The 22091-nt window shown below is 35.1% G+C and overlaps 1 protein-coding gene across 1 annotated transcript in view; it reads right to left on the bottom strand.

Annotated features, from left to right (window-relative positions):
- The window catches only part of ATP11B (ATPase phospholipid transporting 11B (putative)), a 121248-nt gene that overhangs the window by 12713 nt on the left and 86444 nt on the right, over positions 1–22091 (bottom strand). Inside the window, exons 26-28 of the mRNA XM_029214120.1 lie at positions 11054–11119; positions 10410–10513; positions 8962–9127 (exon numbers count right to left, since the gene is read on the bottom strand). Coding sequence (XP_029069953.1) covers positions 8962–9127; positions 10410–10513; positions 11054–11119 — 336 coding nt within the window. The remainder of the gene's footprint in view (positions 1–8961; positions 9128–10409; positions 10514–11053; positions 11120–22091) is intronic.

Here is a 22091-nt window from a genome sequence, read left to right on the forward strand (position 1 = left end):
GTTTTTTTTTTTTTTTTTTTTTTTTTTTTTTTTGCGGTACGCAGGCCTCTCCCATTGCGGAGCACAGGCTCCGGACGCGCAGGCTCAGCGGCCATGGCTCACAAGCCCAGCCGCTCCACGGCATGTGGGATCTTCCCGGACTGGGGCATGAACCCGTGACCCCTGCAACGGCAGGCGGACTCTCAACCACTGCGCCACCAGGGAAGCCCAGGGAAGCTTATTTTAATAAACTTGGCTTATTCCTTGTTTCAAAAAGACTGAGGCCCCTTTATTTTAATGATGTGATTGCCAAATAACAGTATCTGACTAGGAATTTGTAGTTTAGGTGAACAAGAGTATGAATTATCTGTGAAAAATGATAAAATCTCCAATTTTAATTTAATGGAGAGGGTAAATCAGAATAGCAACAATTAACTAATCAGCACAGCTGATGTTAAGAAATCAGTTTTCTAAGTATTAATCATTCACAGCATATCTCATTACCATTTGGTAGAAATAATATCAATACTAATATTTTTCTTCATTTTGACCTCCAGATGAAAAAGCTATTCAATAAGTCAGGACAGATTTGAAAATAACATTAGTTTTGTAAACTGTCACACTTATCGGATATGCATCTAGGTCCTGCCTTATTATTATTAGTCTTTTAAATGTTCGATTGTATTTGTTTACAAAATTTTACTCATTCAGAAAACTGTAGCTTTTAGTGGCCAATAACTAAATACAGGCCATTAAGGTTTTCTGTTCCTTTTGTAGTTCACTGCTTTGTTAAGTGAAGCAATAGCTGTATGTATCTTTGTCACACAAGAAGAGAAAGGTGACTTGTAGTTGGTTGAAACTGCTTAAAATGTTTTTTGTTGTTGTTGGTGGCAGGTTTCAGGTCTGGGGCTTAAGCGTCCTGGTTCACAATGAGAAAGGTCAGTAGCCGTAGCATCCTGCTGATATCTCTATGGTAGCTAGGTGCAAACTGGAAAGAGGGCATCCAGAGTAGGGCCAGGAATCCAGAGACAAAAATGTGACAGAACAATGAAGGCCTAAGAGGCAGGGTGACATAGAGGGAGATGACTAGGAGAGTCTAGCCCATGGCAACATTTAGGGCTCAGCATAATTCTGCCAGATTTGGCAAGGCTGACCAAATTTTGATTAGAGAAACAACTGCCATTTCAAGGCAGAAAATATAGGAGAGAGATATTATTTAATACTTACTTTTTAAAAAGTGATTTTTATCTCAAAATATATGCCCAAGACAGAAATATATGAGACGAGAAATACTCAAGATATATTTCATTCAACTAATTAAAATTCAGTGATAAGCAGAAAAAAACTGCAGATCAGGGTAAGCACCTCCAGCAATTTTACTAAAATCATATCCATGGTTTGAGGGCTTTTCTACTTTCTTGTTTATAGGAAGAGAGACCATACGTCACAGGATGATAAAAGAATTCACTTATCATTCCTTTGTAAAAGTAACCATAACAAGGCCCCTATTATTTAATAGGGGTATTCTAAGAACCCAATTCTCAACTGTTCTGTACATTTTAATAGACATATTAAAGTAAAGCAGCACCATATCCATGTCTTTTGAAATATCCACTTGAGCTTGAATCTTTGGGGAACTTTTATCGCAGAGGACGTAATTTCACAGTATTAGCACAGTCAGTTCCCAAATGGATTATGTGCTCTGGGAATTAACCAGGACATCTTATAAATCCCAGCTAGCTTCCCCTCTTTAATCAATGAGTTCTTCAGCTGAGTTTTCCTTGTAGCCAATGAGGGCATGTTCTAAAAACTAAAAATCTTTCTATATTTATCAAAGCAAAATACAAGATAAATATATTATGAAGGTAATCATACGGAATATCCCAAAACAAAATAAAAATTCAGAATTGTTTTGAATTTCTTTTCAACTAATAATAATAATGACTGGGAGTTGATTAATCTTCAACATTTTCCATTTTCGGCAATTCACTAAAGGAATCTAATTTTAAAAATATGTCTTCCAGAATAATTCAAATTATTGTACCTGTTCCACTGTCTGATTTATAATCTTCAAGTAGCTTTGTTTTAAAGTTTCACCATTGATGAGGGTTATCTCAGATGAGACAACAGCACCTTCTTGACCAGTAATTAGAATGTACAAAGTGGCAAATAGCCCAAGTAAAAATATAATTACTAGTGGTAAGAATTTTTATCTTCCATGGTTACTACCAATTAAAATATTTTGCATATCCCAATTAGGTCTAGAAGTGGTTGTTAGGGTTTAATTCTCAAGAGGGAGTGAATCAAGTCCTCAATTAATTCATACTTTTTTATTACAAAGATGTAATTATGAAAGTTTATGAAAAGTAAGAACTGAGAGTTTGGTGAATACCAGTCAACAGAAAATTATTCAGTACCAAGTCTAAGCACTCACTCATTTGACCATTCAACCCAAGAGGCAGACTTAGGTAAGTAATTCAGTGTCTAACTATGTTAACATGTATAAAATGACACATAACTACAAGTAGGAAAAGTGATTTGGGAAATAACAGAAATAGCATGACATATTTTCAAAAGAAGTGAAAAGGAATAAATTCTTGAGTATAAGACAATAGGTTAGAATTTGAAGTAAAGTAAGATTTAACACTATAAATCCAAAGGAAGATTAATGAAATATTCAGATACGGACATATAAAAAATGTAAAGATCAAAAAAAAAAAAAGGTAAACAAAAACAATATATGAGAAATGGTGAAGGAATTAGTAAAGTAAAAACTGAAATGTCAGGCCAGTTCTCCCATAGCATGCCCCAAGCTTGAGAACTTAGCGGATATGTCCCCAGGAAGGTCCAGCGCAGTACTACCTAGTGCACGTAAGAACTGTCCTGCTGGCTGCAAGCATCAGCTAGCAGGTGCCTACTGTCCTCCCCTCTGTGCTTGCTTTCAGCAAATTCATATGCTGAGCTGACTGAACCCTTATCTTCTTCCATCTGGAAGGACAGAAAAGCAACAAGTCTCATATTACAGAACAATACTCTCACTGTATATAAGTTTAGAATCAAAATAGCAAGTTGGGGTCCACAATCTGTGAGGCACAAATGAAAGTTCACACAACACCACATTCATTTACTGTCACAAAAGAGAGCAAATAGTAGCTTCTTAAGGAGCATACAACAGAGCATACAAAAAAAAGCCATGATTTTCTGGTGCACAAAGTTAAATTAAAACCAGGTTTCCATCAATAAAATTAAATTTCTTCTATTAAACAAATTCCTTGCCACCAAGAGTTAGGGTTCTTATTGCAAAGGTATGTCCCATTTCGCATCTCTGATGCTCCCTCTCAGAAGACTTCTCTACTTTAACTGGACTTCAGCAGAGTGGAAGGGTCAATCATATGGCCTTTCAAATGTTAGACATATGAGTAAGGGGGAGCTTGACTTGATGTAGTAAACAAAATTAATTTAATCCTTAATTTGAAATATATTTTTTAAGTGAGTGTTAACTTATATAAATTTCTACTCTTTTGCTTTTCCTATTTATTTATTTATTTTTTGGCTGTGTCTTGTGGGATCTTAGTTCCCCAACCAGGGATTGAACCCAGGCCCTCGGCAGTGAAAGCGCAAAGTCCTAACCACTGGCCCACCAGGGAATTCCCTCTATATTTTAAGTATTAGAAACCTTCTAAGGAGTATGTGCCCAGAGCCAAGCTAATTTTAACCTTTCTTAAATTATAAAAAAATGTCCTCAATAAATAAAAAACAATTTTTTCCCTCATTTCTATGTGTTTTCTCAGTCTTAGGACTAATCAATAATTATTTCTATAAAAAATGCTATAGTAAACTTCTTACATACATAAAAAATAAAGTAGTAGAATTCCTTGGTTTCAAGAGTACAGTAAGTTTATGTAAAGGTAGATTATTATTATAGTTTTGCCTATAACATAAAGGAGTGTAAAATACTCAAAATGAGTTTTCTTTTATTCAAAAGAAAATTATTAATAGTTTTGTGTTAATGGTCCTTAAGAAGTACTAACCTGATTAAAGATTTGAAAGCTCTTAAAGATATTCGATATATGCACAATCTTCCTCTCTGTCACAACAGTAAACAATTAAGCTACCATGGATCACACACAGGACTATCGTTCAACGTAGTTCAAAAACAAGATGTATTCAAAATCCACAGCATGCATCAACAGACAGATGTTTGTGGACACTTGTTCTTCATGAAGCTATGAGCAAATGCCCATCCAGTGATCATTCACCACTCATGTAAGCAATTGTTATTTCTGCCTGGCCTTTGGTTGAGCACAGTATTTCTTTTTGTTTTTCTCTGATGCTGATAGTAAGCATATAGACCACAGTAGGTAAAATAGTCATTCGATAGGTGAAGAACCTAGAGGCTCAGAAAGGTGAACTAATTTCATTAGGATATACAGGGTGCAGGGCCAAGGGCATGCTGTGCTAGCATTCAGGCCCACCATCTCCCCAACAGGGCTCTTCTCCCTTTGTTACACCACCTGATTGGACAGTGCTTACAGGAAACACTACCTGACTCATGTACCCTGCTCTCATTGTGTTCCTTCATAGATGAATGTTAAGCTTACTACTTTATTACACTATTAAGGAGAGTGGGATCTCTTTAATTTATGATCTCCGTGTATCATTCTTTTTTAGTCTATCATTGCTCAAAAAATGTTGCTTGATTTGAGCCGCCATGATATGAGAAAATATGATTTAATAAAAACATTAAGATTATTCACAATGTAAAACTTAATCCTCACAGAAGTGCTTGCCGGAGTGTTCTTTTAAATAATGAGCTCTCCTATTGCCTTGGAGCTAAATAATTAGATGTTTGAAAATGTGATAAATACACACTGTTTTCAGAAGGCACATATAGATAAAATGTGATGCACATATTTGGCTCAACCAAAGGTGAAGGCAAATCTTCCAAGTTTGTTTTGATTTTAGTTCTTGTTTTATACATGAAATTTAGTTGACTACCACTTAACCACCCATTTGTATACTCATTTACAATTATTATACCTTTGTAATTCAAAGTAGAATATTTCAAAAATCCTGATGCTAATAGGAATAATAAAATCGAAAGGTTTGGTAAAATTTTCAAACAGCTCAAAATTATGAACTCATAGGATTACATAAGAAGTTATTTAAGCAGTGCTCTGTCAAAGTCATTTGTTTGATCAAGTGAACATAGATGGATTAGAAACCCTGAGAATAAAAAAGAATTTAAAAAAAAGTATGACTAAAAATCCAGGGTGAGAAGTTGAAGGGTGCCAAAACAAAACAATCAGTTATATTACTTTTCCTTTTCAAACCAGACTGGAGTTAAAATTAATATATAGCTTTGGTATCTCAATATGAAAAGTTCTAGGATTTAAACTTTCATTCTCTTCCATCAAGACATCTTCGGATTACTGATTATTTTTTGTGGAAACTGACAGAATGGATCTGTCTGTGGAGATAAAGGTATACATATGAGATACAAAATGTATTGTTAAAATCTTACCTATTGTTTAAGCAAAAAAAAAAAGGAAAAAAAATTAGGACACACTTTTGCATTATTTTAAAATAATTTGTAGTCAATAAACCTGCTTGAAATCTAGAGTGATTTTTTTTCAGGGCTGAATTATTTATACCAATAAAATAATTAAAAAGTAAAAGAAAAAAGTATTTGTTCAATTTATAGATGCACTAAACAGCAGCAAGGATATGAAATGTTTCAGCAGCCATTACAGTGTACAAAGACAAATATACACAAGTATTTGCAACACAGATTAAGGCAAGATAAAAAATGGGCAATTCTCACTTCAAGTAACTGAAACTTAAAACTTTCAATTTCTGTAGCTTAAATTACTCAACATGCAGGAGCATTCTTACGTACCAGTACGACAAGCAGAAGCATTAGAATTGTGCTAGAAAAGGTAGTTAAGGTTTAAAATATATAATAAGGTACAGATCTCTGTCCTGTTATACTGAATTTTTGTCTCAAAGAAATGGATATATTTTTTAGGTTTTAACATGCATATTGATAAAGGTCAAATTAGAGACAGAGCTGTGCTAACAAAACTGCCCCACTCTTAATTCATGCCTCTGCCCATCTTTTGAATATTTTTAAATTGACCTTTAGCATGCAGAAGAGTTAATGAGGTTCTACTCCTCCTACTCTACCTAAGTTTGCTCAGCTGATTCCTTGCCCTCGACAATGGCTGCAGTGCGATGAACTCGTCACTGAAAGCGACTGTGTTGGAGTACATCTATAAGTGGACAGAAAAGGGATGGGACATACAACAAGTCAGTGAGCTGTATTTATCACCTAAGAGACAGACACAGGACAAGCTTTGTAAAGACATTTGTCCCTACAAGAGTAGGATTTATCATACATGGTACACATACATAACTGACATTTGTAGGGCCATTGGCTTTGCTATCAAAAGAATTTATTCTTAATACCACATTGTTATTCTGCAGAAAAACAAAGCTCAAAATAAATGCTGACAACTCTTCTTTTGATATGATTTTTCTTGCTACTTTTGGTAAGCAATGAAGTAAGTAGCTGACAACTTTCTAACAACTTTCTTAACATTTGAAATCAGAGGTGAAAGTACAAGGCTGAAATAATAAAGATTACTGACTATAGCGAAAGAATAATGTCACACACGGGATATGAATGACCATATACTGTCTCGACAAAAACAAAAAAAATCCCCAGTAGGCTAGAAAATCCCTGAGTGGAAGTAGAGATTTCCTCTTTAGATGATTTTTATTTCCATGTTTATTTTTTATTGACGTATAGCTGATTTACAATGTTGGGCCAATCTCTGCTGTACAGCAAAGTGACTCAATTTTAAAAATATATATCACATTCTTTTTCTCTTTAGATTAGATCACAGTTGAACATCCAGTCAAATCATTTAAAAGGAATTTAGTAGGGTAGAAAGGGAGATTATACTGGCTTTCATACATAGAAAAATGATTGATTTTTTAAATCAACTCCATTTTTAATCAATTTAGCCTATGGTAAAATAACTAAAATATATATAAAGTACTTTTAACTTTTTCTTGTCTAAGGGTCCGCCTTAAAGTATCAAATATTTCCTGTGTAATCCTTTAAAAAGAGGTCTACAAAAATGGTAATAAGGACTAATATTATCACCTTTTATTATCATTAAGAAATCTCTATGAAAAGATATAATGCTCTGCCTAAAGAAAATTTCTAAGGATAAATGTAAATAAATCATTATTTACGTTTATAAAGAATAAGTTTTTAAGTGATGTCATTAATATATTTTGGTGAAATATAACTTTATATAGCCAAGAGGGCAAGACAAATATGTTCTCCATAAAGGTCTAGAAAAAGTATAATAGACAATGTATTAAAAGTAGTATTCTATTATCATGAATATCTCTGAAGATTAGAAAAAAGACAGGCAAACCTTTCTGGCATATATTTAAGTAATATATTGCAAGGTGGAAAAGTCTGCCCATACTGATATAAATATATGCATAGGCAGACACAGTAATCAGATTATGCAAAGTTTTTCAGCCCCATCTGAAGATCAGTATCAGAGCAACATCCTCATCGTTCTTATAATTATGTTCTTACTGAGGACTTACTACATACAGACCCAGGGTTAGGCACTTTATATTAATGATCTCTAACCATCAAGTAAGGTAGTTATTATTCTGATTCTACAGAGGAAGAAACTGAGGCTTAGGGAAGTGACTTGATTAAAGACATACATTTTATAAGTGGTTAAAACAGTATCTGAATTAAGTTTGTCAGGCTTCAGAGGCCTATGCTGCTTCAGTGATGTTAAAATGTATATTGGCTAGGACTGAGTGACCAAAGCAAACAAGTGCTAAAGAAATGTTAATATGATCAACTGAAATTAAAACCAATACACTGTTTAAGAAGCCTAACTCAAATCACTAAATACTTAAGAAGCACTTATTCTATTTGTAGCATGAACACACAACTAAATTTCCAAAATTTGCTTGGCATATAGCAAACATGCAAAAAACAAAAAAAAACAAAACAACCCCCCCCCCCACAAAACCCTCAACCTAGGCAGAACTAAATGATTAATAAACTCTGTGTTTACAAGGGCATAAAAGTTGATTAGAATGTACTCTTGAGGACATATGTTCAATGTCATGATACGGTTAATAAGACAAACCAATATTTCTAGCTTATGTACAAGTCAAATACACAAAAAAGTCAAATATACTAGCTATATATAAAAATAGCTATCATTTCTTGAGGATATATTCTGTGTTTGAACATTATTCCATTTAATCCTTATTACAAATGTAATGAGATAGACATTTGTCATAATTTTACCCATGAAGAAATGGAGACTTAAAGTTACAGAGCTACTCAGTGGTAGAATGTGGGTTTTGAACCCACAACTATCAGGCCCTAAAGACCATATTCTTAAACACTATGTAACATACTATTAATATCTGCTGTAGTTTAATATTATTAGTAAGTGTTTAGTGAGAGAATATATTTTATAAAAATCCATTCTGTAGAAGTTATTTAGGCTAAAGAACTTATTTCATACTTTTGTTGAAAACAATATGACCTGAAGAAGCACTACTGAAATTCTAATGGTTCTGAAGAAATGGATATATATCCCAATTATATATATTTGATAGAAGGCTGTGATAATAGTATTTAAGACATATTTATACTATTATTTGGATATAACTTGATATTTTTATACTTAAAACCTAGTTCTATTAATAACACAATGTAATTTTAAAAAATTATAATTTTTCAGGAGTCATAAAATTCATAGCAACAATAACAACCTTAAAAATATCACATGTAACAATATTTATATTGCAAAATACTTGATACAGGAATAGATAATTTCCTATTTTCTAATATAAGCAAATTATAATGACAGCTATTCATCAAGACTCCTAATTAAAAAGGTATTGTATATAAAAAGTGGTTACCTGTGCCTTTTCAATATTTGTAGGATGAAACTGTCGGTCAAATACTTTCTTCACAATATCAAGAAATAGGCATGTAACAACCATGAGAATTATGGCAAACCAAGCGGAACCACTTGACAGGAGCTGAATAAATACAAAGTACGTATTCTGGGAGCTCAAAAATGGCCTGCAAAGAAAGAAAGTGGGCTTATAATAAAAGAAGAAACCGACAAGACAGATTCTTAAATCAAGACATTAAGTAAACCCACTATACATGAAGGTTACAATTTTAAGAATATTCCAGGAAAATATTCAAAATGTGGAATCAGTGTAATTTAATTAATCAACTAACTAATAAAACATGGTAGATTTTAATTGTTAAAAATAAAATCCAATTTAATTCATTTGAATGACAACCATGGTTTTTATAATTAGGAAAGTGGCAAGTAACTGACTTATCCTATCTTAGTGTTAGGATAATTCAAAAGAATTATGTAGTGAATAATACAGACTTAAGAGACCAAAAAAGCAAGAAAAAGTATGTAATAAAATATTTTCTACTAAGCAACTACAAGCTTGATTACCCAAATTTTAGGTTGAAAAGCTCTACTTAGAGGATCTTCTCTACACATGGATTTTAAAATAAATGTACTCACAAATATTAGTTCTACATAGTAGTAGGTATTGTCAAGATACTCTTTTTGGGTTTGTGTATATATCACTTCAAAAGAATGAGGGGAAATACCGGAAGAAATGCAGAAATAAAGAGGATTAAAAACAAACAAACGATATTCATTAGAGTATCTTTTTATAATCCTAAATGAAAGTTAATGTTTAGCCAATATAAGTTTTTTCCCTGCCTTTTGTAATTTTGCCTGATACAGGGATCACAGGCACAGTAGGCAATGTAATATACATTCTCCAATTGAGGGATTTCAGCTGTCCATCACTTACCAAAGAATCTTAGGAAAAGCATTAATTTTTAATCTATCAGAATAGCTGAATATCTGATTTTACCAATGAATATGCAGCACACTACTTTTGAGAGAGAAGTTAACTCATTCATGAAAATTTAATGATTCTACGTGACTTTTTAAATTATATACATTAATAGTAATTTAGAGGTAATATGATTAGTGTAAAGAACATTAATTTTCAAGTAAATCCTAGCTTTGCTACTTTTAACCATTGTGATCTTGGAGCTCAGTTTCCAAATAGAAAAAAATGGGGTAACAAGATTATCGTGATGAATCAATGTAATATCTTAGGTAAAACACTAGAATATAGTAGGTATTCAGTAATTGTTAGTTTCTTTTTTCTTCCATATCAGTAAGGTCAACTGAAAAAGCTAAATTTCTTATCAGGATAGGGTCTCAAAACTATTCTGAGTAGAATTTGTTCATAGTAAAATCTATCATAATAACTATTTATTAGAGTTGAATCAATATAACTAAAATATAGTCACTCACCAGAGAATCCCTCCATAAAACAAAGAAAATACAAAATAGAATAAAATAGATCCCCAGGTAACAAGATGATTGATCCAGGTCCAAAAATGAGTTTCCAAAGCCATCTAAAAAAGTAAATTAAAAAATCCTTAATGTAAATTAATAAATCTTTAACTTCTCAGCTAAAACTCAAGAATAAAATGTATTAATTATAAGTGACTAAGGCTGCTATGGCAAAGTCCCTCAGAAGATAAATATTAATGAAAAGATCCTAGTATGAAATTCAACAATTTCAAGTTTATAGTATTTTTCTTCTGTGAGGAAGCAGTATTAAAATTTCATGAGTACTTTGTTCAGAACTCCATGGCCTAAACCAGCTTGTGTTGTCTTGCATTACATAGAGAGAAGCAGAATTTCGGAGATGAGTATTGAGGGGTTAACCTTTATCTGACCATAAAAATCAGCTGCGGCTTTACAAAATAATGAATTTTAAAAATGATTCATAATGAATCTTCTGACAAAAATTAAAATGAATTATTAAACTAGGCATCCATGAAATTATTCATGACTGAAAAAGGAAAATCTATCAACAAAGAAATGAGGAAAATTAACTAAGAATTATGCAGACACAAAATGTATCCATGCTTCTAATTTCTGTACCATACCTTTACTGTGACTGTAATAACCATGACTGTGAAGACCAAGGTACCAAATGTCCAATTTCCAAACATCTAAAACAGAATGAATAAACCAGTATTGCATTATGGGTTAAAATGATGCTAAATCAGAAGTGATGCAAAGAGTAACTAGTGTACATTCTTTACTAAAAATCATTTGCATCATTTATGCCAGTTACATTTGAAATCTGTGACTAGATTAGTAAAGTTAAAGGAGAATGAGAAGAAACACCATAAAGTATTATCATGTTTATTATTATGTAAAATGATTCTTTGGATAACATTATCAGACTGGAAACTCAAAGATGGGTTTGGAATTATGTGGCACAGTTTTTAGTGATAATGATACAGCTGTTAGTGACTGCTTTACTCCTATCACAAAGTAAAAATCAAATAAAACCCTGTTCAATCACAATTATTTTCTGAAACCATTCCAACCAGATGTCACAGCAGATCACCTGCCACTGTATTTCTGGACACACTATAGAAAGAGCAGGTAAAAAGAAACTTATACACAAAACCAACACCTGAAAGGAAAGATAATGGCCAGTGGACCTATTCAAGGGATTTCACATAAAAATGCAGTTAATGCCAGTTAGATAGTTTTGCCCTGGGCTTTATAGCCAAAACTTACTAAGGCCTATTAAAAATGCAGAATCCCCAAAGAATGTCAGGATTTAATTTCCACAAATAAAAGCACAACCAGAAATTTATGTTAATTTAGTTTACAAAGTAGTCATAATCTTTACCATTGGTTTAAAAAATTATTTAAAAGATTGGTTGTTTAAAAAGAAAAAGAAAGAAAAAAATATACGGGTTCCAATGGCAATAAAACTCATCTAAGTAATTAAAGATAAACCACAACCTCAGTGCTTATAAAATTATTATTTTAAAATACTTAGTATATTTCCTGGTATAAATAAAATACTCAACAAAATTTTTAAAAATTTGTATGGAAACACAAAAGACCCTGAATAGCCAAAACAATCTTGAGAAAGGATAATGGAGCTGGAGGAATCACACTCCCTGACTCCAGACTACACTATAAAGCTAATGCAATCAAAACAGTATGGCACCAGCACAAAAACAAACATATAGATCAATGCAACAGGATAGAAAGTCCAGAAATAAACCCATGCACCTATGGTCAATTAATCTATGACAAAGGAGGCAATAATATACAATGGAGAAAAGACAGTCTCTTCAATAAGTGGTGCTGGGAAAATTGGACAGCTACACATAAAAGAATAAAATTAGAACATTCTCTAATGCCATATACAAAAATAAACTCAAAATGGATTAAAGACCTAAATGTAAAACTTCTAGAGGAAAACACAGGCAGATCACTCTTTGACATAAAATGCAGGAATATTTTTTTGGATCTGTCTCCTAGAGCAATGGAAATAAAATCAAAAATAAACATATGGGACCTAACTAAGCTTAAAAGCTTTTGCACAGCAAAGGAAACTATCCACAAAATGACAAGACAACTTATGGACTGGGAGAAAATATTTGCAAATGATGCTACTGACATGGTATTAATTTCCAAAGTATACAGTTCATGCAGCTTAATTACCAAAAAAAACAAACGACCCAATCAAAAAATGGGCAGAAGACATAAAAAGACATTTCTCTAAAGAAAACATACAGATGGCCAACAGGCATACAAAAAGATGCTCAATATAACTAATTATAGGAGAAATGCAAATCGAAACTACAATGAGGTATCCCCTCACACTGGTCAGAATGGCCATTATTAAAAAGTCTACAAATAGTAAATGCTGGAGAGGGTGTGGCAAAAAAGGAACCCTCTTACACTGTTGGCGGGAATGTAAATTAGTGCAGCCATTTAGGAGAATAGTATGGAGGTTCCTTAAAAAGCTAAAGAGTTACCATATGATCCTGCAATCCCAATCCTGGGCATATATCTGGAGAAAACTCTAATTTGAAAAGATACACAGACCCCAGTGTTCACAGCAGCACTATTTACAATAGCCAATACGTGGAAGCAACCTAAATGTCCATTGACAGGTGAATGGACAAAGAAGATGTGGTACATATACACAGTGGAGTATCAGTCAGCCATAAAAAAGAATGAAATCATGCCATTTGCAGCAACATGGATGGACCCAGAGTTTAACATATTAAGTGAAGTCAGGGAAAGACAAATAAAATAAGATATTGCTTAAATGTGGAATCTTAAAAATGATACAAATGAACTTATTTACAAAAGAGAAATAGATTCACAGACATAGAAAACAAACTTATGGTTACCAAAGGGGATAGCGGGGGGCGGTGGGGGGTGGGAGAAGATAAATTAGAAGTTTGGGATTAAAATATACACACTACTAAATATAAAATAGGTAAACAACAAAGACCTAATAGCACAGGGAACTATACTCACTATCTTGTAATAACATATAATGGAAGAGAATCTGAAAAAGAATATTTATATATATATATAACTGAATCACTATGCTGTACACTTGAAACTAACAACACTGTGAATTCACTATACTTCAGTTAAAAAAATAAATAGCTTAAAAGGCAAAAAAAAATCAATAAATAATGGTTATTATAATCAACAATGAAACATGAATATTCCTTCATTTGAGAGTATTTTGGGGAGTTTATTTGTCAAGAGGAAAATAATGGAAAAGTCATATTGACTTTTCCTACTTTTATCATCTCTAGAAATGACCTGGAAATACTGAAAAATCATTGGATCTCACTTAACTCAGCTCTTAAGAGAGCCAGCTCCTCTTTCAGGGATACAGAGATAGGTAATTGATGTAGTCAGGGAACCTGGGTCTGGGAGTGGTAACAACCACACATGTCTATCCCTCAGTATATGGTTTTACTGGGCCCAGACTGGGGCTAGTTACATGGTATCTTCCTTAGAAGCAGAGGAAGATTTAGGGCTCCTTCTAGCATTCAAGGCCCTAGAGGGAGCTGTAGAAAACACATTCACATTTTCTTTCCTTTTTGGATAAAATTAGCACAAGTTATGTATTTCAATTGCATCAGTCAGTTAAGGCTCTTTCCATTCTGTTTTCCCCTTGAATTAGTTTAGGTGGTGATGAAGTGAGTGGCAGAGGGGATTTTGGGGATCTGGCTAAAGAGAAGTTGAGTTGGGCTTATTACATTGGCTTGGGTTAAGTGGGACCTATTTATGTCACTCATAATCACTTTCACATATACTTGTGTTTGTACTTATAGTTCTTTCCCTTAAAGAGGGCCTGCCAAAACGAGTAAGGCTTAGATTACTCTACTAAACCTGGATCTGCCCCTGCTCAGAATAGACAGACCTCTTACAGTATGTGTAAGCTCCTGACCTCAAGGAGCTTACACATAGTGGAGGAGGCAAAAAATAAATAAACCTAAATATATATACTTTGAGGTAAAGAGCCCGTGCTCTGCAACAAGAGAAGCCACCACAGAGAAGCCCGCACACTGTAACAAAGAGTAGCCCCCGCTCGCTGCATCTAGAGAAAGCCCGTGCGCAAGCAACGAAGACCCGATGCAGCCAAAAATAAATAAACAAATAAATAAAAGAAAATAAATGTAGAGTAAGGGGTCGGGAAGTGATGGAAGGTGAGGGAGATGGGATTTTACTGGAGTGGGCTAGAAAGGCCTACTCAAGCCAGTGACATTTCAGGAGACCTGAATGAATAAGGGAGACAGTCAAATGACCACGTGAGAGAAGAGCATCCAGGCAGAGAAAGAGCAAGTGCAGAAGTCCTAAGGCAGGAACTAACTGGTCTGAAAGAGCAAGAAAACCACTGTGGCTGGAGTAGAGTGAATAAAAGGGAGGGTGGAAGGAAATACAGTCCAAGAGGTAGTCCAAGATCTTTTCTTTTTTTTTTTAGATCTTTTCATTTTTAAAAGATCACTTGGGCTACTGTGTGGAGAATAGATAGTAGGAAGGGGAAGAACAGAAGCAGGAGGAGGAAGAAGGCAGTTACTATGGTCTCCGAAGAGATGGTGATGATATGATTGGTGTGGAGGAGGAGAGAAGTAGAAACAGCCGGGATATGTGTGACATCAGAACCAATGCGATTTCATATGGGTTGTGAGAGAAGAAGTGAAATGAAGGATGATTCCTAGATTTCTGCCTGAGCAGATGGGTAAAAGGTAGTTCCATTTATTAATAAATATAAGAAGAACTGGAAGGGAAATGGGTTTGCAGAAGACATAAAAAAATTGTTTAGCAATATTAACTTTGGGATTCTTATGAGACTTACAGGTAGAGAATGTAGTTAGTTATTTGAATCTAATAAGCAACTGGCAGAGATGTAAAATTGGGAGTTCAGCAATATAAGCAATGTTTCAAACATGAGAAGGATGAATTCACCCTGTGTACAGATAAAGAAAAGATGGCACAGCACTGAGTCCTAGGCCACTGCTCCACGTAGAACAGTTAGAACAGCGGTTCTCAAGTTGGGGGCATTTTGCCTCACGGTGGACAGCTGGCTGGATCTGAAGCCATTTTTGGTTGTCATAACTGGGGGGCGGGGTTAGGGGTGTATGCCTGTGTGCTACTGGTATCTAGTGGGTAGGCATGCTGCTAAACATCCTACAATTCATAGGGTGAACCTCCACAGCAAAAAATTATCTGGCTCAAAATGCCATTGGTGCAGAGGTTGAGAAGCCCTGATTCTGAGGGTAGGAGGTGAAGACTGAAAAGAAACAGTTGGTAAGGAAGCCAAAGTAACTTACAGAGGCTGAGACAAGATAATGCGGCAGGCAGGAAGGCTTCAAAAATTATACCCAATGGTTGAGTTCAAAAGGGCTGAGGCACGCTCATAGATTTAGCAATGAAGTGGTGGCTGGTGACCATAAAGAACATGGTTTTGATGGGAGTGCTGGGGGTGAAAGCCCCACAGGAGAACATTCAAGGGAGAAGAGGAGGCCAGAAAGTAGAAATAGTAAAAAAATATAACTTCTTCAAATTTTGTAACAGGTGTAACTTAACTACACATTGATCTATAAAAGAATTATCTTTTAATAGAATTAATCAGTTGTTCAGTTCTCCAGTACAAACTCTCTCTTTATTATTGGTTTTAAACATTGACCAATTGTTGGGTGATACCATAAGAAGCAAGGTATATTTTTCTGTTCTCTGTATATGATGTAATTTTCTATTAATTGCTTGGAATATTATTAGTGCTTTAAATATTTGTCTCATGAATAAATGAACATACAGGGAAATTCTGTAATGAACTAGATAATCAAAGATATTTTAATCATACAAGCTTTAATTAAAAGAAGTCTGTATCTACTGGCAGGAATTAAATTGCATATGTGTTCCTGAATGACCTGATTGGTAATTATGGTGGTTAAATCATTTGAATGAAAGTAAAGGATACTGAATTCTCAATGGAATACAAATATAAAATAGTATATTTCTATCTTAACACAGAGCTCTTATCATTTGATGGCTAGGTTTCAACAGCTGATGACATGTATAGTGTGAAAGAGAAACTAATTAAAGATAGGAAGTTAAGGGGAGAAATCATTAACATTAAAAAAAATAGTAGTAAAAACTACAAAAAGGTTTATTTTTCTCTTTCTCTCAAAATTACAACCTGAAATTTCAACTCTTCCATTCTGTGTTGCTGATTGTTTTCCCCCAACTAGTCTGGCAAACAGTCCAGACCTAGAAGGCTTGAATAAGAGGTGAAGAATTACTTTTTCATCCTTATTCGTTCCTTTGTCATTTGATTTTTAATGTGGTGGAATAGTGAATATATAGTTTAGAATGGTGCCGAGGGTCTGACAATTCCAGCTTCTCTACTGGAGAAGTCTAACTGGAATTAGAATACTCTTAATAGTTTTTCCCTTTTTCTCCGATCCCATATTTTTTTGAATTTCAATTATTTTAGTTTTCCAAACTGGGTATAATTCCATACAGAGAGAAAAAAAGAAATTAATGGTTGACATTTTTCTTTGAGTTTCTGTATACTTCAGTAAAACAAAACCAAAACAAATTTTAAAAACCCTTATTTGGGTGGGATCTCATTTTAAACAGTAGTTATCTAGATTGTAATTTTCATATCAGACCACTGAGAATGAGTGGAATAGGTATTAGCGTTTAAGTTCCTGAGTTAACAAAGGATTCTTTTTTTCTTTATTCTCTTTTTCTTCTGAAGTCTTCGGTTGAAACCACTAGACAAGCAGAATGTCATGGAATGTTGAGATGGGAACTCAGCTACCTCTGAAACTGTTCTCCCAATATTTTTCTCCCTACATCATCTTAGTTTTCCACTCTTACCACATGACTAAAATTCCCTCTGTTCTGTTTCCTTCACTATAAATTTTTAAAAAATTCTTCTAATATACACTTACCCAAGCCACGATGCCTTTGCCATTGCATTCTATGGAAGTTTGCTTTAACTGGAGGTGAACTCCTGTAATCTAAATTGTTCCTCTCATACTTTCCTTATCTATAATCTTAAGTAACATCTTCCCTTGTCTATGACTTTATAAATATTCTTCCCTGAGAAAAGTTTCTTCGTGAGATCACAGAAAGACAACATAAGCTATTTCCAAAAATATCATGGACAACAGCAACACTATTAGAACAAGCAATGTCCCAATATGAGAACACTTACTCTGTAGAGATAAACAAAGGAGATACATTTTTCTTTTTTAAAAAACATAGTCATTTGCTTTTAGTACCTCTGTAATTTACAGTAACCTTAATAAACATTCTTCATTGGTGTTCACTTCCCAATTATTTAGCTTCTAAAAAAAAATGATTTCATAGGTGGTCAAATTCATAGAAGCAGAAAGAACAGTAAATTCCAGGAGCTGGTAAGAAGGGAAATGGGTAGTTCTTTAATAGGCACAGAGTTTCAGCTTTGCAAGATGAAAAAGTTCTGGAGATCTGTTGCATAACAATGTGAATTTACTTAACACTACTGAACTGTACTCTTAAAAATGTTAAGATGGGCTTCCCTGGTGGCGCAGTGGTTGAGACTCCACCTGCCGATGCAGGGTACACGGGTTCGTGCCCCAGTCCGGGAAGATCCCACATGCCGCAGAGCGGCTGGGCCCGTGAGCCACGGCTGCTGGGCCTGCGCACCACAACGGGAGAGACCACAACAGTGAGAGGCCGGCATATCGCCAAAAAAAAAAAAAGTTAAGATGGTAAAAAATATCAAATTATAAAATTTTAAATATATGCAGCTTATTGTATACCAACTATACCTCAATTAAGCTGTTTTTTAAAAACCAGTATCACGGAAGTCAGTTTTTTCTATTATTCTTGGAGGAGTTAACATTTTTTAAAAGTTACATTAAGATCTCTAACAAAATACATTATAACAATTTTACCTTTTGTCAAAATTCAATTAATAAAAAAGAAATGATTGTTCTGTTCTCTTCTACAAAGCCTGTTAAAAAACACCAACTCAAACAAAGTTGATCTTGTTGGATTACAGAAATAATATGAAATTTTATGCTAAGCTCATTTTCAGCTCTGGAAAAAAAAAAAAAAAAAATGAAGGGACTTCCCTGGTGGCGCAGTGGTTAAGAATCCGCCTGCCAATGCAGGGGATATGGGTTCGAGCCCTGGTCCGGGAAGATCCCACATGCTGCGGAGTAACTAAGCCCGTGTGCCACAATTACTGAGCCTGTGCTCTAGAGCCTGCGAGCCACAACTGAGCCTGTGTGCCACAACTACTGAAGCCTGCGCACCTGGAGCCTGTGCTCCACAACGACAAGCCACCGCAATGAGAAGCCCGCGCACCGCAACGAAGAGTACCCCCGCTCACCACAACTAGAGAAAGCCCAAGCACAGCAACAGCGACCCAACACAGCCATAAATAAATAAATAAAAAATTAATTTATAAAAAAAAAAAAGAAAAAAAATTACCCAAACAAATATTCACCAAATTTCAAATCTGACTTTTTGACAAATGTTTGTGAAAAGATGATACTGAGGTATTGGAAGACAAGCCCCAGTTTTTAACTAATACTTATATTCCAAATACTTTGAGTATTTTAAGCCTGCATAAGGCTAGACAAATTTTATTTGAGTTTAACTCTTCTAATATTTAGAAGAAAAATAATTAAAAATTAGTTAGGGGCTTCCCTGGTGGCGCAGTGGTTGAGAGTCCGCCTGCTGATGCAGGGGACACGGGTTCGTGACCCGGTCCGGGAAGATCCCACATGCCACGGAGTGGCTGGGCCCGTGAGCCATGGCCGCTGAGTCTGCGCATCTGGGGCCTGTGCTCCACAACGGGAGAGGCCACAACAGTGAGAGGCCCGCGTACCGCAAAAAAAAAAAAAAAATAGTAGTTCAGTCCTCTTAATATATTTTTTGTTCTCTGGCAATCAAGGAGTGGCAGTAAAGGAATATCCTTTTTATGGTGCTTGGAAGGTAAAGATCTGTCCATAGGAAAGCAGTTTATAGACACACACACACGAACAGGTACTCAGACACGTCATATACATTCTTCTAGTCTTTCCAAATCTCAGAGAAAACTTATCAGGATTCTTATATTTTGCTAAGAGAAAAGACCTATTAAAAAGATCTGAGGGGAATATATGAAGAATAAATAGTTCTTTCCTTAGTAGAAGAGAAGTTAAGAATGAATGAATGGATACTTCAAAAATATTTGTTGAGGGAGTTCCCTGGTGGTCTAGTAGTTAGGATTCGGCACTTTCACTGCTGTGGCCCAGGTTCAATCCCTGGTCAGGGAACTGAGATCCTGCAAGCCACATGGCATGGCCAAAAAAAAAAAATTGTTGAAAATTAATTAATACCTAGAATATTCATGATACTGCTAGGCCCATCACAAAAGATGGGGGTAGAATCTTAACTTCCCCTGAACTGTCTTGCCCTTCGTGGATCCCAAACTACTGCAAACTCCTTCTCCTCCTTCTTTCTCAGGATCATTTGTTTGCACTGACTTCATCTTCACCTCTAGCCACTTCTCTTCCCAGTACTTCCCCCTAATATTTTCTACTCTAGGTCCTCCATTGTTTGCAGATTTCTTGGGCATACAAGAATAATTACTGGAAAACAGAAAGCATTCAACCCATGTCGAAAAAGACTTTCAGTATAGGGAGGTGTAAGAGGGAGCTAGAGTGAAAGGACAGGGACCTGTGGGCTCAATCTTGAAGAATAGACAGTCATAAGACTGACTTTGGGAAAAAGAGGCAAGAGCATTCTAGAGAGAAAACATAGTAATGGCTTGGAACTAGAAATGAGCACTGCATGTTCTGAGAGAGCCAGCAAGGACAGTTTAACTTACACCATTAAAGAGGAGAGTTTCTGGGAGAAGTAGATTAGAGGGGGACTGGGTAGGACAGGGTCTTCGATATAATGATTTGATAGTAATAATAACAAGTAATACTGCTAAGATTTATTGAGTACTTCTATATGCTAGCCACTATGCCTAATGCCCTACATGTAATATGTTGTTTATTCCTCACAGCAAACCTATAAGGTAGTAATCATGTTCCTAATTTTGCAGCGAGGAAACTGAGCCTTACAGAAGTTAAAGAACTAATCCCAAATCACTCAAATAGGAACTTCAGGTGCCAGGATGTAAATCCAATTTGACTGATTGCAATGTATGCTTCTTTTCCACTGTTTCTACAGGGAGTGGTAGATTAATTTCTAGTGGTATATATGAGTGGTAGAACCGGTAGGCTAAAAGGGGAAGTTAATGATGTACAATTTGAGTTAAAAAAAAACAATAACAGGTGGTAAAAAGAAGAAAAACTTTTGTACTAAAGGGCCAACAACAATTTACACTTCATTAAGATTCTTTTCTTTTGTATAAAGCATGCTCAAGATTTAATTTAAAAAAATTATTTATTTATTTGTTTGGCTGTGCTGGGTCTTAGTTGTGGCATGCAGGATCTTTGCTGCTGCGTGCAGGATCTTGAGTTGTGGCATGTGACCTCTTAGTTGTGGCACGTGGGATCTAGTTCCCTAACCAGGGATCGAACCCGGGCCCCATGCATTGGGAGCACGGAGTCTCAGCCACTGGACCACCAGGGAAGTCCCTAAAGATTTAATTTTAAAAGTCACTAAAAACTAGAAACAAACCTAAATTATAAGTATTCTTAAATAATTTATGCCATGTAATGAATATTATGTAGCTGTGAAAAAATATTTTTGAAGTATTTTTAATAACATGAAAAATCACTTAGACTATAGTAAGGGGATAATTATAATAAGCCTATCATTGAGAAATAAGAGGATAAGTTATGACGTTAATGAAAAATAGTAAAAAATTTTTAAAAAAAGGAAGAAAATATGTAAAAATGACAGAAATAATTACAGCTGGGTAGAAGAACAGGCGGTTTATTTTCTTTGTATATTTTTCCTATAGGGTATTTCAAATTTACCATAACGGGCACGTTACTTTTTTTTTTTTTTTTTGCGGTACGCGGGTCTCTCTCTCACTGTCGTGGCCTCTCCCGTTGCGGAGCACAGGCTCCAGACGCACAGGCTCAGCGGCCATGGCTCACGGGCCCAGCCGCTCCGCAGCATGTGGGATCTTCCTGGACCGGGGCACGAACCCATGTCCCCTGCATCGGCAGGCGGACTCTCAACCACTGCGCCACCAGGGAAGCCCCCACATGTTACTTTTAAAATCAGAAAAAAAGTAGTAACTAGTAACAAGAGAGATCTCTTTAACTTCCTTTTCATCCAATGACATCTTCCTTCTTTCTTAATTCTTTTCCCCTCTTCACTCTGTCCAGTTTTAGCCCAGTATTTCAGGTGGAAATGGGCATGCTCACTCATATATCTATATGTTTGATGGTCTTTGTACAAGTGGCAATACTGCACAGAAGGGTACCAGGCTAATACTTGTTTCTCAAAGGAATTTAAGATCTTGCCTAAGCACATAGGCTTTGAAGTTATACAGATCTGAGTTTGAATTATACTCTTGTAATTTATTCACTATGTGACCCGAGGCAAGTTTCTTAACCTGAGGTTAATTTTCTAATATGAAAAAATATTTTCCTCATACAGGGTTATTACAATTTAGTAAGCTAATAC

Source organism: Monodon monoceros, unplaced genomic scaffold (assembly GCF_005190385.1).
Source record: "Monodon monoceros isolate NGI ecotype Baffin Bay Population unplaced genomic scaffold, NGI_Narwhal_1 Super_Scaffold_11, whole genome shotgun sequence".
Classification (NCBI taxonomy): domain Eukaryota; kingdom Metazoa; phylum Chordata; class Mammalia; order Artiodactyla; family Monodontidae; genus Monodon; species Monodon monoceros.